This window comes from Cinclus cinclus, chromosome 19, assembly GCF_963662255.1.
Source record: "Cinclus cinclus chromosome 19, bCinCin1.1, whole genome shotgun sequence".
In the NCBI taxonomy this organism is placed as follows: Eukaryota; Metazoa; Chordata; class Aves; order Passeriformes; family Cinclidae; genus Cinclus; species Cinclus cinclus.
In genome coordinates, this window is record NC_085064.1 from 7,900,268 (window position 1) to 7,918,653 (window position 18,386).

Here is an 18,386-nt window from a genome sequence, read left to right on the forward strand (position 1 = left end):
GACTGGAGAAGGTGCTGAGCTCAGCACATGGATCTGTGCCAAGGCAGGAATTCCAAGTGACAGCGCCGAAAAGCCATGACTGATCCTCTGGCTGTGGTCCTGTAGCTCCTGCTGCCTTACAGTCCCATCCTGTTGCCTTCAGCACCCTGGAAGTTCCCTCAGGATCTCTAGAGGGAGCATGAGCAGAGCCCTGGCCCCTCTATCCCTGTGGGTGTGGGGACAGCAGCAGAGAGGCAGATGCCGTGCAGCAGAGATGCTGTTTGCAGCCAGACCTCCCTGTGTCCTCCAGGGAGATCCTCTCTGCCAATTTGCACAGCTCTGCTCTTACAGCAGGGCTGACAGACAAGGAGGAGAGCACGGGAGATAAGAGCTCTATCTGCAGATTCACAAACACTCTCATCCTGCTGCTGTTTCCCAGGCAGCTCCGGTGTGGTGAAAAGAACAGATTGTTCTCAGTGTCCTCTCCTCCTTCATTATTCTGTATATGCATCTGGAAAGCCTCCTGCTCCCAAGTCTTCTGCTGCTTCCTGCTGCTAATTCCAGAGCTGTGTCTTTGGGACCCTGACTGCTCTGCAAGGATGGACAGCATCCTGTTCCAGAGCCCTTTGTTGCCAAGATCCTTTGGATGGAAAAGCCTTGTGCCTTCCCTTCTCACCTTACTTGGTGTCCCCAAGGATGGTGCTGAGGTTTGCAAGCTTCAGAGCTGAGGGCACAGGAGGCAGTGAGAGATCTGAGGGACAACTGGCTCAGAGATCAAACATCCCAGTTGCTGCAGGCAGAGCAGAAGCAGTTTAGATGTTGCTGCTGTAGGGAAGGGGCACAGGGTTGCTAGGAGGTGGAGAGAAAAATGGGGACAAACCTTATAGCAGTGTAGGACAAGTGTGATGGTTTTAAACTGAAGGGAGAGAGTTTTAGATTAGATGTTAGGATGAAATTCTTCCCTGGGAGGGTGGGCAGGCCCTGGCACAGGGTGCCCAGAGCAGCTGTGGCTGCCCCTGGATCCCTGGCAGTTCCCAAGGCCAGGCTGGACATTGGGGCTTGGAGGAGCCTGGGATAGGGGAAGGTGTCCCTGCCCATGGCAGTAGGGTTGGAACTGGATGGTCTTGAGATGTCCAACCCAAACAGTCTAGGATTCTGTGATGGCTCAGTGTGGACCAGGACCCCCTAAAGTCCCTTTCTGCTGTCCCTGTTTGCTTCATAAGTAGCCAAGAGAGAGCAAGGCTCTGCAGCCCATCTGCCAGCAGGACCCTGCCAGTGTCAGTGAGCACAAGGTCCAGGGTCTCCTGAACTTGTATTAATATGTACAGCATTTTGCTCACATGGAAAATTGATTTTCTTTTCTAAGCACAAAGTATAGCGGTTTTATAACCTTTCTTCTGCTTGACAAAAGCCATTTATAACCTGCCTTCATCACTACCTGTGCCGTCTCCAGTCTAACTCATCTTCAAGAAATTCCATAATGCATTTTTAATTGTGAGCTGCTCCCAGACAAGATTTATTTATTTTTTCAAGGACTGGCCTTTTTGTTGTCATTTGTGTGCGTGTCTGTTTGGTGAAAAGGGATAAATAACGAAAATGGAAGTGTGCTTTAATCTGGGTGACAATTTATCAATGGCATTTGCTGCCTTCTGGCTTTTGTCTTTTGGGGCAAGGAAAACAAGCTGGGGGACTGGAATTAGAAATTACAGCCATGGTTCCCTCAACTGTGGAAAACTGATGAGCCTGGCCTGCCATCCTGGATGCCCCCAGTCCTGCTTCTGCCATGGGCTGGTCCTGCCCACAACGGGCATCAAGACCCTTTTGGACATGATGCCAAGGCCGTGCTTGCTGAGCTGCCTGGCATGGCTTGAGATGGATTTCTAAGTCATTCCCAAGCACTGAGATGGTTCTCTAGATTGGTCCCAGGTCCTGAGGTGTTTATTTCTGTGTTTCGCTGGATTTTTCTGCATTTTGGAGGAACAGGGAGCAAACACAGAGGTTGTGATGTTTTGCCCCACGCTGGCTTGAGGCTTTACTGCCGTGTAGCTTTGCTGTCCCAAAGCTTTCACCCTCTTCCAGAGGGAGGGTGAGGGGAAGGCGTTGGCAGCAGACCAAATCCTTGCCCCGTGGCCCTTGCCCCTTTCCCAAGGGCTGTGTGAGGTGATGCAGGGCTACCCCACCCATCACTCAGGACAAACTCATCTCCTTCAGATGGAAAAGGAGTTCAGCAGCACTGGCTCTGGGACGGGCTCTGTCCTGGGAGGCCACTGGACAGGGTTCGAGGGTGGGGGAGGACACACAGGTGACATTTCCACGTGTCCTGTCTCTGCAGTGCCCCGAGGACCTGCGGCCCATGAAGGATGGCACCGGCTGCTACGACTACTCCAAAGGCATCGACTGCTCTGATGGCTTCAACGGTGGCTGTGAGCAGCTGTGCCTCCAGCAGACCCTCCCTCTGCCCCACGACCCCTCGTCCAGCACCATCTTCATGTTCTGTGGGTGAGTCCCCTCTAGTCAGGCCCCTCCAAGGCTCCTCAACCAGCAACCCCTTCCCCATCTCCATCCCTGCCACCTCCAGGGCCACCCATCCCAACCAAGCCTGCAGAGAGTCCAAGAAAAAGGCTGTGGATGGAGCTGAGTTCCAGCAGGGGATAGAAGCACCTGGTTTTCCTGAGGGAAGTGTGAGGAGCAGTGTGAGCAGATGCACCTTCCGTGTCTCCCACACTGTGTGACAGTACAGTTTGATCTGTGACTCACTGTGAAGGGACACAAAAATTGTACATTGTGTGTTGGAGGGGAAGGTGTGTAGGATTTGTTTAAAAAATACTACTTTTAAAATTTACATTTTTTCTTTCCCTGTGCCTCTCTTAAAAATAGAGTCACATCCCTGATTTTGGCCAGGATCTTATAATCCTACACAATTTAGCATTTTCTCTCAGGAAAATCTCCCTGTCTGCAGTGTGCTCTAAAAGGAGCTCAGTGATTATCTGGCTTTATGCTGCACATCTGCAGCCATCCATCGCCTGCCCCAGCCCCGTGGCTGCTTCACACTCTCAGGCACATGCAGGAACCTACTCCACATCCCAGTGTGACAGATTAGGATGAAGAACAGGAAAAAAAGTCCTTTTGGAAAGAAAATGCCCACAAGCAAGAAGGGGAGTGAATTCCTAGCAGTAACTCCGAGGAGCATCCATCAAGTCCCGATGCCTGCAGGTGCAGCAAAGACTTCACACAGCTCTGACTGCTAGCTGGTCCCTGGGAAGAGCAGCCCAGGGAACTCTGCCTATGCCAGCTTCTCCTTTATTTATCCCATTTTTGATGATTCGTTGTTTTTTTTGTTTTTTTTTTCCCCCCTCTCTACCCTTTTTAATTATTGTTTAGCAGCTCAGAGTGACTGAGTCACCAAAACAGAGCATGTTTTCTGCTCTGTGCCTGCAGAAGGGGCTGGAAATTTATGTGGGCACCAGTATCCTTTATGGGGAGCGTCTAGAAAATCTTGGGACATTCCATGGTCTCCACACACACCCACATGAATCTGCATCATTTCAGCCTTGCATCCCCAAGGACAGTGACTCTTTCCCTTTTGTTTCCCTTCTTTTTTTTAATAATCCCTTTTCAAGGCTGAGCTGTGCTTTGGGAACAGGCAAGGAAAAGTGTGACAGACGGGTGGGAGTTCTGCTTGCAGTAAAATGCAGTAGAGGAAGGGGAGAGGGAAGCAAACGTGGGTAGAGGTGGGGTTGGTGTTACAGGACTGGGGCTGTGGGGAGGAAGGAGTAGGGAGGGAACAGAGGTTTCCCAGTAAGGTGGGAGCTGAGGAAAAGGTTGGTGGAAGAGGAGGAGAGGCAGTATGGCACATTTACAAAAAATTCCATTGAGGTCTCCAGTGTCTGTAGTTAAATCACATCCCTGCTGCCTGCCTCAGGTTTCCCTTCCTGTCAGTTGAAGATGAACATGTGAATCCTACCCAGAATAGCCTTGAAAGTGGGATCAAAGAGCAGCCAGGCTGGAGCTGCTTCCTCACAGGAGGGTATTTCTAGCTGGAAGAAGGGGCAGGAGCTTGATTTTACTTTCCTGTGGCCTGGGGAATGTTTGTACCTGAGCAGCAGGCACAGTGGGCTCAGCTCTGCTCTCCAGCATGGGGGCAGCTCTAGGCAGGACAGCATGGAATCATGGAATGGTTTATGCTGGAAGGGACCTGAAAGCTCCTCTTATCCCACCCCTGCCATGGACAGGGACACCTGCCCTCAGACCTGGGTGCTCCAAGCCCCACCCAACCTCTCTGCAGGCAGATGAGCCATGCTGCTGCAGGAGGGAGGGGAGCTGGGAGCCCAGCCCCCATTCACTGGTCACCCAACCCAGCCAGGGCAGAGGATTTGGGCTCTGTGACCTTTCACGTGTCCAAACAACTGCTGCAGGTGTTGGTGGTGCTTGGTGGGCTTGGCAGAAGCTCATAGGGTGGGCTGCTCTGTGCCTGGCTCGTCTCACATGGCCCGTGGTGCCCCACAGGTGTGTGGAGGAGTACAAGCTGGCCCCAGATGGGAAGTCCTGCCTGATGCTGTCTGACATCTGTGAGGGCCCCAAGTGCCTGAAGTCGGAGGCCAAGTTCAATGACACCCTTTTTGGGGAGATGCTGCATGGCTATAACAACAGGAGCCAGCACGTCAACCAAGGACAGGTGTTCCAGATGACTTTCAGGTATGTCCTGGTTCTGCTCCTAGTTTTGGGAATATCAGGGTGGTGAGATGGAGCCAAGGTCCAATGGGACAGGGCCAGCATCTCTGATTTGCTCGTGAGGGGAAGAGAGCAAGAGGACACGAAGGATCCATGGCTTTGCTACCTGCTCATCCTTCCCTCTGGCAGCAGGACAGGACCCTCCTGGACCAGTGTGTGTCTTGTCAGATGAGACACATCCAGCTGTGCTCCGTGGGCCTTTCTCAGGAGTGTTGCCTCATCTCTTTCTGAACGCTGATGTCTTCCATCTCCATAATATCCTGCAACAACGAGTAATTTGATTGTGTGTCATGTGAAAGAGCATTTCCTTTGCTGTGTTTTCAGCCTGTGCCAGATGGTTTTATTCCGTGCCCCCATTACAGCACTGGGAGGAGCTGTGGATGTAGCATGATAAATAATGTAAATGAGCTGAGGGTAAATGCCTTCACCTTGCAGGGCTCACAGAGGAGAGCTTGCTGAATTCAGGGCTGGCAAGTGAGTTATTTAGTTATTTTTCTTCAGGTCTTCTGAGTGCAGCTGTGTTTTGATCAGGTGTAAGCCAAGGTGGCTCTGTGAGTTTCAAAGCAGCAGCACTAATGAGAGTCAGGAGAGGATCCAGCCCACATCCCACCAAGACATGGCTCTCCCCTGCCCAGCACCTGTTTCTTTCCTGTTCGGGCACCAAGACCTCATTGCTGCCTCTGATTTTACCTGGAGCTCTGGGTCCTCATCCCCACTGCCCACAGAGTTTTTCCAGGTGTTTTTGTCCAGCTGATAAAAACTTCCCTGTCTCTGGATTCAAGCTGAGCTCTGGCTTTCTGCTCTCTTGATGACAGAAGCATTACAAGCTTCATCAGCACAAAGGTGCTGAGAAAGCCACAGACAGCAGAGTGCTTGGAGTCAGCAGAGCTGCAGCTTTTGCTGGAAGTGAGAATTGACAGGACACAAAGGCAATTTTCCCAGAAGACTTCGCTTTGCTTTCTCTCCTCCATGCTATAATTGTCAGTGGATCCATCAGAGCAGAGCCAGACCTGCAGAGGTGAAGGTTTCCATGAGCGGTTGGGTCTAAGAGATGCTTTGTTGCTTCCAGGTAGCAAATGTATCCCCTGTTCTCAGGGCTGAATTCCATCTGGAAAGAACACAAGGATTGTCTGTGGGGCTGGTTTATCCTGGGGCACTTCTCCAAAGGCATCCCAAGAATGGCAGGTTTGGGCAGTCCTGAGCTGGACCAGGACCAATTGCTGCTGGGGTTGTCCTCGGAATAAAGCATCTGAGGTGTTGAGATGGCAGGTTCCAGGGACCAAAAGTCACTCCCTAGGGCTCTGCCTGACAGGTTTTGTGGTTAAAAAAAAAGGAGCTGTTATTCCTCCTTCCTAGGGCTGACACCACTCCTGCCATGCTGGCCAGGGTGTGCAGTGGGGAGAAGCTTTTCCCAGTGAGGAGCTGTGCAGTGACAGCTGAGTTCTTTGTACAACCTGCTGTCACACACAGGGGTTTCAGTCTCTTTAGCCCCAGGTGTAGCAGCAGTGAGGGGCAGGAAAAAGCAGGTCTGAAACAGGAGCTACCTGCAAAGCTGCCCACGTGGTTCAGGCTGCAGCGTGCGATGAAGTGGCTCTGCAGAGCACTGGAGGGAGGCAGCACATCCTACTCCAGAAATGCTTCCAGCAGCCTGGCAGGTCAGCACAGCTGCCCTTTGCCCATCTGAGTGTAGGCTCCCAAAGCACCAGGCAGTGATGAGAAGGGTTCAGTTCCCTGCGTGCAGTGTCCTCCCCCATGGCCAGGCTGCCAGGGCTGTCAGCGGGTTATGGTGCACAAGCACCATTGCATCATCTCTTAACAAGGGAAGAGAAGGAGGTTAATGGAGAAGAAATTATTAACTAAAAGATGTAATTTGCCTCTGATTTTCATAGATATTCAAGAACCTCTCTGAGCATTAAGACACCAGCTGTTAGAGAAGCCCTTAATTTGGTGCATTTGAAACATAGCAGGAAGCTGCCTAATACCAGGGATTAAAAGCCTGTTTCTGCGAAGTAGGAGCAAGAACCTGCTATCAGAACAAGGGGCTGAGTATTTTAGAGGGATTTACGACTGCTGGGATCCTTTAGCTATGCAGATGTGACAATCTTTCGAATCGTGTCTGCTTCCCATGTTGCCACATCTTCAGTGTCTTTAATAAATAGGATATTCTCAATCTGCCAGGCATGTCAGCATGGGGTTGGGAGGGAGTCTTTGTGCTGGGAAAAGCTGCCTCAAACACCCTGGCCCAGGCAACACTTACCAGTTACTGCAGAGTCTCCATCCCCTGGGGGTCAGGGAGGTCTCTTTGCCACCTAAGGGGCTGCAGCACTGATTAATTACAGTCTCTGCCCTTCTGGTGGCTGCAGAATGTGCGAGTTGGAAGGAACTGCTTTGGGTCATCCGGTACAATTGGAGCACATGGGACAGGCTTGCATCCAGGCACTTCTCGAATAATCCAGTGAGGGAGACTCCACACCCTCTTTGGGCAATCTATTCCAGTGCTTGGTCACTGGACAGCGAAGAAGTTCTTTCTCATGTTCAGATGGAACTTCCTGGGCGGCAGTTTCTGCCCATTGCCTCTTTCTGGTCCTATTGCTGGGTCCATCCTCTTGGCACCCCATGGCCATGCTCAGCACATCAATGGGATGTGTCAGGTGTAGCAATGATGGCTTTATGCTATCTGACCAGCTGGAAAGGCTGGGGATGTGCAGTGCGTGCCTCCAGGATGCAGAGCACAGATGGGTGTGAAGATGCAGCACAGCTTGGGAGCTCCCAGATATCAGACCAACGTGTGGTTGCAGTGCTGCTGCAGATTTTGTTTCCCCTTTAATGTAATTTTATCCAAGGGGCTCAGGCATTTATCCAAAGACTTCAGCTGTGTGGCTGAGGAGATGGTAACACCCAGGGGATGGGTGGAGGAAGCAGATACTTGAGGGCCAGCGTACCCCAACAGGGCTGGGCAGCAGCCAGACTGGTGAAGGCTGTGTGCTCCACATGTGCTCCACATACACCTCAACACTGATGGAACACTGCATTGTGCTGCCTAGAGCCTGTCCCTGCTCACATGCACCTGCATGCTGCTCTTCCCCATCCATCAGTGATAATGAAGCCACAGCCCAGCAGGATGTGAGCACCACAGCATCCCTGCAGCTCTGCTCCAGCCATCAGGAGTTAGGAGCTCTGTGGGCAACTTCTTCTGTCCTGAGGTGGCTTAATAACCACTAATGACTTCTGTGGAGGTTGGGGTGCTGAACTGCTCTGTTGGACAAGGCTGCTGCTTGGAGGAGTGCACCATGGCATCACTGCTGCTGCTGCCTTATTGCAAGGATTTAAATCAAAACACTCCTCAGTGATGCCTGTCCTATGCGGTCCCCCGTGAGCATTTTGGGAGGGGACTGAAGAGGAATCTTCCATCACTCACCAGAAGCCTCCCTTGGTCCTTCCACTGCTGAGCCTAAAGCACATTTAGAGTCGTCTTCTTCTGGGCACCCTCTCCTTTCCTTAAAAAAAGGTTGTTCCTGTTGGCAAAATGCTCTGTGAGGTTAACAAGTAGATGGGGTTGGAGCTGATCTATTCCAGTCACAGCTCCTGGTCTAGCTGGGAGGCTCAGCAATGGATGCAGCTCACTAAAGACTAGATTAGAACGATTTTCCCCCTGTTGCCTCATGGTGGGGCAGAGTTTGAACTCTGTGCCGTTCCCAAATCACTGAGGAATTATTTTCCAAATGGCTTGTTTGTTCATTCTTTATCTGTTTTTCGTGCCATCTCTTTGCCATGAGGGAATAGATATTTTTGTTTAAAAGCTGTTTGCAGTTTCAGACTGTTGCTTTTATGCCATTAATATGCAGAAATCCCAAAATACTGGCAGTGGAGCCAGCTTTATTTGCTGGATTATTGCTGCATGGCAAAAGGGATGTCAGGACAATGTATGGCAGCTGGGAGAAGCTGTCTGCCCTTACCAGAGTCCCTTCCCATCCCTACCTCTGCCTGTCATCCTGGCTCTTGCTCCAGCTTGGCAAAGCCCCAGGACACAGGAACACCCAGACAGCCCCTATTTGATTCCTCCCAGCAGAGATGCAGCAAGTCCAGGGAGTTTCAAGGTGTTGAGGGCAGATAAGGAGCCAGAATGGTTTGGTGGCTGGAGGCAGGGAGAGCATCCACATTGGTGTTTCCTCCCTGCTAAGCACCAAGTGGTTTCCCTTCTCCATAGCCAGGGAGGATGGCTTTGGAGGATCCAGGGCTGCCGTGCTATGCCTTGCTGAGCACCTTCCTGCAAGTTGGAAATCACCCTTCCCTCTTCAACTCACTCCCTGGAGGATGCTGTTCTCCTCTTTCCCACTTATAAAACAGGGCTGCAGCTTCTTTCCAGCCTTGGGGAAGGGAAGGGAGCAGGTTGGAGATGGTGGTGAGGTGCCTGAGGTGTCAGGGGTGCTGCAGGGAGGGGTGGGCACTTCCCCATCTGCTGCCAGTACGCTCTGCCTCCACAGAGCTCTGTTCATGCTGTCAGAACACTAAGATTATGTGGGGAATTGTCATAATATTGATGGAGAGTTTGGACAGTTAATTTTAAATGTCTCTTCTTCCCCTCGATGTTTCTCATCCCTTAACAAACCAGCACAGTGGTAGCAAGGTGAGCTGGCAGCCCAGTGCTATCCCTGGCAGGGCTGTTTTGGGAAACATCTCCACCCACCCATTGTTCACCTGGTGCCCTCCGACCCGTGGGTGCTGCCAGGGGCTGGCATGGGGACTCAGCTGGGTGCAGCATCACACCTGGGTGTGAGGGGCTGGAGAGGCTTTGTTGGTGCCACTGGCTTGGAGCTCACGGGCCAGCCCTGGCAGGGACATCCTGCTTCCCCCTCAGCAATGTATCTATAAGTGGTTAAATTAATATCATCCTCCCCCCCCCCACTATTTTTTCCCCTCTCTTTGAAACCTCCAAGCACAGGAGTTATAATTGTGCTGTTTATTATTCCCGTGCTGGTAAGCCCAGTGCCAGCCAATGCAGCAGTGTCTTGTTTACCTATTACCCTTCAGGCCAGGATAATGGATGGAGCTCTTTTCCAGTGGCTGCCTTCCATTTCATTCATCTTTTTATTGTTTGTTGCTCCAGTTCTATTACCTGTTCACAACTTTGAAGCCTCAGACATGCTAGTTAGAAGCAATCATGTCTTTCCAAGCCAGTCCAACGCCTCATCACATGGTCCTGAGTAGCAGCTAAGGGGCTGTTAGGAGTTTAGCAGCTCTGTAGAGGTGGGATCTGCTGTGGGATGTGTGGGATGTTTCAGAAGCCAAAGACACACACTGTATTTTGAGCACCTCTTCACTGGCCAGACTCAGCAGTGAGGTTTTTTTTTGTTTTTTTTCCAATCCAGTGTATAAATGACTAATGCAGTTAGCACAGCATTCCATCGGTTACATCACTGTTGCATCCCATTCCATTTCAAAGTTCTCATCCCACCAGAAAGGATAACAGATTGTGTGGCTTTGAGCTGCTGTTGCCCAGTCTGCAGCCACATGCTTCTGCAGGAGTCTGGGACCATTTTTTATTCTACAAAAACAAAAGCTAGTGTAGTGTCAGACAGTGCAGGGGTCCAGGGTGGAAGAGATGCTTTGTAACAGAGATTGTTCAAATACAGATAGAGGTTCTCAAAGTGCAGGTGGGATTTAGGAAATGGGCCGTGACATCCTTGGTGAGCATGGACATGGCCATTGCAGCCACTTCCTGCTCCTGCTGCCCCATCCCAGCTCTGGATGCACCTCTGAGCTGCTCCATTTCATTCCTGTCTGTGCAGGTAGCAGGATAACCTTGCAGAGTCAATCTCTGCTGTTTGGTCATTGCCTGTGAGAACCCCGCTGCTCCCAGCACGTGCCTCAGCCCCAGGGAGAAGGAAGAAGAGGGATGGCCACGGTGGAAGCTGCCCCTGCAGCCAGAGCCCATAACCAATTGTACATCCATGATCATCAGCTTTAGATGAGGAAGCAGTTACTCAATCAGAGGGTGGGCAGGCCCTGGCACAGGGTGCCCAGAGCAGCTGTGGCTGCCCCTGGATCCCTGGAAGTGCCCAAGGCCAGGTTAAACGGGACAAGGTGTCCCTGCCCATGGCACGGGGTGGAAGACTCTTAGAGACACCAGCACAGTCCAGAGCCAAGGCACTGCTATCAGAGACAGTGCCAGCACCCACTGGAGCTGATGGAATGTCAGCCATGGGCTTTTCCTGGTGTAGGGACCAGAACTTTCCTTTCCCTGGCAGTGGAGCAGCTGCCCCCGCAGTGAGGGATGCCAGGGAGCTGTTCCTCCCCCTGCACCCTTGCTCCCCACTCCTCCAGCCCCAGCCTGCACAGATGTTTGTATTCTCTGCAGCTGATGAAAATATTCATTATCTTGTTAGCGGCTGCTGTGGCGGGGGAAGTGCAGATTTGCATTCCCACAGCTGATCCCACAGCACACACAGAGCTGCCACGCAGCAGCACTGATGGGGCACGAGCATGGCAGGGAGCAGTGCTAGGGCCAGGCTCCTGCAGCACAGAGGACAGGAGGAGGATGGGAGGGGATGTGGAGGAAGGGCGAGTGCCTTGGGGCTTGGTCTGTGTGTTAGCTGGGTTGAGAGGCAGTGAGGAACAGTGCTGGTCCCTGGGCAGGGGGATCCGAGTCTGGGAATGCTGCTGAGGTGTCTGTGTGTGTATGGCAGGGTTGTGTCACTTGGCTCTGGAAGCTCCTTGTGGGATGGGAGGCGCAGGGTCTGGGGGAATGCTCATCCCTTGGGAAGGTGAGACATGGGCTCTTCCTGCAAGGAGCCCGCCCTGCCATGATCAGTCCACTCATGTCCCCTGACCCATGTCCCCACAGGGACAGGTGTCATGGGTTCCCTGAGGTCTTCTGAGTCCGCCTTGTGAAAAGTTGATGGTGACACCCATAAGGATTTGGGAGAGAGGCCAGCAGAGTGCCCAGGTGACCCAGAAGACCAGTGGTATCTTGGCTTGCACCATCAATTGTGTGGTCATTGGGACCAGGGCAGTGATTGTCCCTCTGTACTCTGTACTGGTCAAGGACACCTCAAATCCTGGTGTCAGTTCTGGGCACCTCACAAAAAGAAGGACATTGAGGTTCTGAAGTGTGTCCAGTGAAGGGAATGGTGCTGGGGAAGATTCTGGAGCACAAGTCCATGAGGAGCAGCTGAGGAAGCTGGGAGTGTTTAGCCTGGAGAAAAAAGATGTTTAAGGGGAGACACTGAGAGGTTGGTCTCTTCTCCTGGGTGACAATCAATAGGACAAGATGAAACAGCCTCAGGTTGCCCAGGTGGTGTTTATACTGGATATTTGAAAAATGTCTTCACTAAAAGTGGTGTCAAACCCTGGCACAGTCTGCTTAGGTCAGTGGTGAAATTATATCATCCCTGGAGGGATTCAAAAGGAGTGCGGATGTTGCACCTGGGGACATGGTTTAGTGGTGGCCTTGGCAGTGCTGCATTAATGGTTTGACTCAGTTGTCTTAAAGGTCTTCTCCAACCTAAGTAATTCCATGACTGTATAGACAGGAGAGGAGGGATGAGAGTTTGGCATTAGGTACTTGCAGAAGCAAGAGCTGGGCTCTGCTCCCCTCCTGGGTTTGGTGATCCCTGTGCCACCCCCTGCTAGTCACCCCTCTCTTCATGGTGCCCAGCACTGCCAAGCCTGCTTTCACTGTCCCAGGCTCCTGTGGCACCCAGGAATTTTCCCCTTTCCCTGTAGTGTGAGGAACAGTACATGGGATGGCCTTGCTGACCTGCTGGCCTTTCCCATCTCTGACTTTTATGATATCATTTATAATGGTGTTACTTCACAGTTAATCTGCTTTATTAAGAGATGTGGTGGAGATCGGTTTTATAATAACAGCTCAGATTTATGGAGTACCTTTCATCCCAGGGGACCCTCACTGGCATTATAGCCTTGCATAGAGGAATTGCTGCTTCTTCCTTCCTCATCTCACAAGAGCTGTAGCTGTTCCTGGGCTGTGGGAGCTCTGTGCCCACTCAGGACACATGAAAATACAGATTATGTTCAGCTGAAAAACAAGAGGAGAGTGAGACAGGAGGGTTGGAGGCAGTAAATTGTGACCACATGACTTTAGGATGTGATAGCAGCATTTTTCCATCATTGTATGGGCGCTGTGCTGGTCCCCATTAGCTGGGTGTGGGTTTGTGCTGCTCACACCATGGGGTCCCTTCAGTGTCACCTTCAGGGACAATGCTGACATTCAGCAGCCCTTCCTGCTCTTTCTTGCTAGTGCAAGCACTGGTTGATGGAGATTCCCCTTCCAGGAGCTAAATCAGCTTGACATTGACTTAGCAATGTGAATCCTTGCTCCAGGCAATGCAGTCAGGAACAGTCACCAGCGTGGGGACATCTGAGCACTCCACAGCTCTGCCAGCTGTCGAGCTATACCTGCTTCCGAGGTAGCAGCAGGGCTTGGATGCAGTCCTCAGTGCAGCAGAAAATCTTGTCTTCCTTTTTCCCATCCCAAGTGTTCTCTCCAGAGGTGGAGGATTTGCTGTTTTCCCTGTTGCAGTGTAGCTCGTGACTGCATAAACCTGAAAGCAAGTGCTGGGTTTGGGCTTGGGCCCTATCAGTTGTACCCAGTGTCCCAAAAGTGGTGGAGAAGCTCTGCTGGGAGCCCTTCTGTTCCCTGTGATGTAATCCAGATCCCCTAAATCTTCCTCTGCACCTGCTTCCTGGGCAGAGTGGCCTGGTGTGGATGCTGGTGGCTCTGTGCAGAGGAACACTGGAGCAGGTGCTGGGGACAGGACCACCATCCCTCATCCTCCTCCCTGTGCCCCAGCAATGCTCTTTGCATTGCCGGGGCTGCAGGAGGAGTGTCCATGGGCTGCTGACTTTGATAACAATTCCCTGGAGACGATACATCGAGGTGTTTGTGCCGGTTCATTTCTCCCCCAGCACGGGCTGAAGGAGCCCAGCACAGGCACAGCAGCCTGTGTGCCTGGCCCTAGCTTTCCAGGGAACACTGCCACTTGCCATCTGTGCTCGTGCCCCTGGGCAGCAGGCAAACATCTGGAAGGTGTGGCAGTGCTGCCACTTGTCATCAGGCAACCAGGGTGCGATGGCTGCAGAGCTGGGAGCAGGGAAGGGATGTGGGGAGTGCTCCAGGCACCTTGCTGAGCCTAGGAATGGGGCTTGGCTCCTGACACCACAGTTCTCTGGGAGGGTGGCAGGGGTGAGGTCACCGCAGGTGCTGTCACCTCACCCTGTGCATAGCTTTGTGGTTCTGTAATTAACTTCACACACAGAAACACAGCTCTGCTGCTGCAGTCACAAATCCCAGCTAATTCTCCATATGCTCTGGCTGCCTGACAGTGCTGCTGCTTGTGAAGCATCCCCTGCCTGGGCACTGCCTGTCCCTGTCCCTTGGGGTCACCAGGCTGGCGACGGTCCATCCTGGTAGAGCCATGGGCTGGCCAAACACCCTCCCTGCCTGGGCACCTCGGGCAGGCACTGGGGTCACCCTGGGCTCGGGATGGTGGCACAGGGATGCTGGCACAGCTAGAGCCCACACTGGAGTACAGGAGGTCTGGTGTGGAGGGGAAGTGGGAGCAATAACTGCACTGAAACGACATTGTCAGAGTGCCAGCACATGAAATGTGTGGTGGTATTGCAGCCCTGCCATTGCCTGTGGCTGTTTTTCTTCTGCTTCTAATGACTAATAGAGAGAAGACAAAACAATTTCTATTAGTTTCTCCCACGCCACAGTGGGTTTCTTATTTTCCAAACCTCATTAGAGTTTGTAATACCATGGTGGTAGTCAAGAGCAGTCCGAGTCACCCTGGGGGGAGAGAAGAACCTAAGAGATATGATGTGCAGCCCAGTATTAACACTGCTCCTGGCTCATTTCCAAGGTCCCTCCTGATTCCTTTCCAAACCTTTATGCCTTATCTTCATCTTAAAGGTTAACAATGAAGCTTAGGAGAGGGGAAAAAAAAGAAATGTTTAAGATCTCAAATTGTTAAAGAGAATGGATGTGTGTGTTGAGTGGAGAGCTGAATCTGAATTTACATTGGAAAGGCAAATATTAATATTAAAAGGCTGTGCTTGTGCTTCCCAGGGCACCACAGCTGTAGTGTGGGTTTCCCTGGAAAACTGGGGCTGCTGGTGCACAGAGAAGCCACTGGCTGCAGGATGCTGTGCCCAAATCCCAGAGGAACTGGATGCAAGTCAGGCACCAGCCACCTTGGGAAGCCCCAGCAGGTACTCCTGGCTCCCCTGGAGTCAGTGGGAGTTTGGCATTTGTCGCCTCGTTACAAACAGTGCCAAGGAAAGTGCCAGGTGTGGAACTTCTGGAGCAGCATTTGGGAGAGGATTGCAAACAGCACCCAAAAACCTGTGCGAGAGGATCCGCAGCCTTGGCTCAGCTCAGAGCTGGAATCAGCACCCACAGGACAGGCCCAGCCTGGCTCCAGCTGTCTCATCTTGGACAAATCGTTCCCAGAGGGACTCTGTGCCCAGGTCACCTGGCAGTGGCCACAGCCTGGTGGGCAGGAGCTCCATGGGCTGCTCCAAGTCTGTCTGTCATCTTCTCCACTGAACCGTAAAAGAGCTGAAGTTGCTGAAGGTATGGGAGCTGACAAGGTCAGAGCCTTTGGCTGTCGGTGATGACAGAGCTAATGGAGGGAGACACCTTGAAAAGCAGATAATGGAGCAAGTCATGGATCCTCCTAGCAGATGCTGAGCAGCTCCAGCCCCTTGCAGATGAGTGGATTTCTCTCCATCCACGGTGTTGGGCATTCTCCAGACCTTCCACACAAGGAGGGATAGCACACAGCCCAGATGTGTCATGGTTGCCCTGCTACCATGTTCTAGGCTCAGGACAAGGCTTCTCAACCACTGTGAGGTGGTGAGTCCCTGGCACAGGGTGCCCAGAGCAGCTGTGGCTGCCCCTGGATCCCTGGCAGTGTCCCAGGCCAGGTTGGACACTGGGGCTTGGAGCAGTCTGGGACAGTGGGAGGTGTCCCTGCCATGGCAGGGGGTGGGATGAGATAAGCATTACAGTCCATTCCAACCCTGCTGGAATCACAAATCTGTGATCCTGTGATTATTTTGCTTTTCTCCAGCCTCAGGTGTTTCTGATTGTTACTCACAGCTTCTCCCATCTCTCCTCCCAGAGTGAATTCCTTTGTGTTTCCTTTAGAAATGCTTCAGGAGAGGATGCACTTTTTCTCCATGGTGGTGATTCATGAACTGCATGTTCACTCTCAGTGCCACAGTGGTGGGCACCACTGGCTGAGTTTCCTTCAGTGTCCCATGGCATTGCTGGGACTGTGTGGCCCCGAGGAGGGCTATAGTATTTGGGATGTTTGGAGATGCTCTGTGGGAATATCAGGTTCAGTGCTGGCAGAGCACAGTGCTGATGGAGGAGCTCCCGGCCCCACAGAGGGTTTTGGGGCTCAGCCTGGGGATGTGTGGAGGGGATGGTTCTGAGCAGCAGCCGTGCAGCCCAGGAGCTCTGTGCCCCAGCCTGGTGTGATTTACCTCCTGAAACACCTCAATTTAAATGCTAATTCTCTCTGAGCCAGGGGGTAAGGCAGCTATTGGATATTGCCAGGCTGTTTATTGCTAGCACTGAAGTGGGGCACGCTGGGGACACGGACAAGCAGCGCAGGGACAGGTCCTACCCACAGCATCAGGGGCTGCTGGAGGGATGCTCTTGGTGCTCTCGTGTTTCCCTGCATCCTGGTCCAACCACGCTTCATTGCAAACAGTGGTTAAGGCTGAGAGCTGGGGGAACTGAAGGGGCTCCAGAACCTGGCAAAACCTGACTGGTCTCTCCTCTTTTATCCTGCTTTGTTCTACAGGAGTGGGGCCTCGCTGAAATTAATGCTCAGTAAATTTGGAGTAAGTAACTGCTGCTTCACAGGGTTTGCATTAAACCTTTATAATTCACCAGTGCCTGAGGTCATGGAGACATGCTGGGGGAGATTTACAGTGTGCTTACCTTCTCCTAAGTGGCTGTGGCAACAGGACACCCTCTTTTCTGTTTCCCACTGACTCCAATTTTTTTTTTCTTTTTTTTTTCTTTTTTTTCTTTTTTTTTTTTGTTGATGACAAGCTAAAAGGAAGCTATTTCTCAATGTCCCTGTGTCAGGCTGGGCTCTGCTGATCTTGCAGCCACCCCAGCAGGCAGTTTCTCCAAGGGAAATCTGGGGGAAAAACTGGCACTAAATAACCTCAAATTCGTAGTGTTCTCCCTGAGCCATTGTGGGACAGAAATAAGTAATATTAATAACTAATTCCTTGCCATTCTCTCAGGCTTGCACAGCAGAAAGGGTGGCCCTGGAGTAGTCACTTTGCTGAACATAAGCTTGTTGGATGATAATGTGATTAACATTTGTAGCTGTGCTGGCTCAGATAAGGGTAATTAAATCTCACGCTTCAGGGCATAAGCTAATCACTTGTGGGGTCATTTTATATATAATATTTATATATTTATCCCACCATGAATATACTTGCCTAGGTGCTGTGGTGCAGGGTGTGCATCCGCTGTCAGTGCTGGGTGGAGGCAGGAAGCTCCATGTTAGCTGATGCTTGGAATGTGCAGTGGGAGTTTTACAGCTGCAAGGAAAGGCTGGTTTGCAGAGTCCATCCTCAAGGCCATGCCCTGTGGGAACTGAATGCCAAGGGAGGAAGTCACAGCTGATTGAGCTAAGGAGGAGAAGCTGCTCCTTCACCCAGCGGTGTTGCCAACAGGAAAATAAAATGTATGTCAGCCCCCAGCTGATCTTTCCCTGCTGCAGGCCAAAATCCCACTGTCAGCTTGGCTCTGGCTTTGGGCATCTCAGCAAGGAGACATGGTGTCCCAGGGCAAGCAGAATCATGCCATGGAGCCGAATCTGGCAGACATGGCCCAATCCTGGAAGACCACAGCACTCCAGCTCCTCCCCAGAGCATGCATTGGGCTCTCCTGCTCCCCTCAAACCCCATTTTGCCCTGGGTTCTTTCGAGAGGCTTCTCATGGGCTGTGTGAGCTGCTGCCAGCACTGCAGAGCACAGTGATGCAGCCCAGCGCTGCACCGCAGCTCTGTTGCATGACCTTGGCTGTGTTATTAAAGTCTCAGTCCCCAAAACCAGGGCTGGTTTGTGTGTCTGGTTTCAGGAAGACAGGAGAACAGTGGCAGAGCAGGCTCTGAGCAGCTGCTAATTGCTGCCACCCCACCAGCACCCCGAGATGTGGGAGCTGCTGTCAGTTGTCTGTGTCACCTCAGGCTAGGACTCACCGAAGATACACCAAGTGTCCATCAAAGCCAGGATTTTGAACTCAGTTTAATCCAGGAAGCTGCCTTCCTCCTCAGCCCACGCTGCCAGTATCAGAGCTCACTAAAGCCTTTGGCCATTTGACCTTTCCCAGCATCAGACTCGTTTATATGGAATCAGCTCCCTCCAAGGCAGGCACATGCTCTGGTTGGATGCAGCTGGGAGAAACTGTATTTCCTCGTGTAATGACTCAGTATCTGCAAAATGCCTTGGGAGATGCTCAGATCCCCAGCAGGAGAGCAGTGTGCTGGGAGTGGATTCCATGTGCATCGTGCTGGAGAGAGGTGGGTGCTCACTGCTCCAGTGAGTCCTGGGCAGCTGTTCCACTGGGGAGGTGCCAGGGGCACAGCAAGAGACACAGGAGGATGTTGTGGGGCTGGTAG

General features: G+C 52.0%; 1 protein-coding gene across 1 annotated transcript in view; it reads left to right on the plus strand.

Annotated features, from left to right (window-relative positions):
- The window catches only part of ASTN2 (astrotactin 2), a 315,039-nt gene that overhangs the window by 176,435 nt on the left and 120,218 nt on the right, over positions 1-18,386 (plus strand). Inside the window, exons 12-13 of the mRNA XM_062505713.1 lie at positions 2,312-2,478; positions 4,486-4,674. Of these exons, the coding sequence (XP_062361697.1) occupies positions 2,312-2,478; positions 4,486-4,674 (356 nt within the window). The remainder of the gene's footprint in view (positions 1-2,311; positions 2,479-4,485; positions 4,675-18,386) is intronic.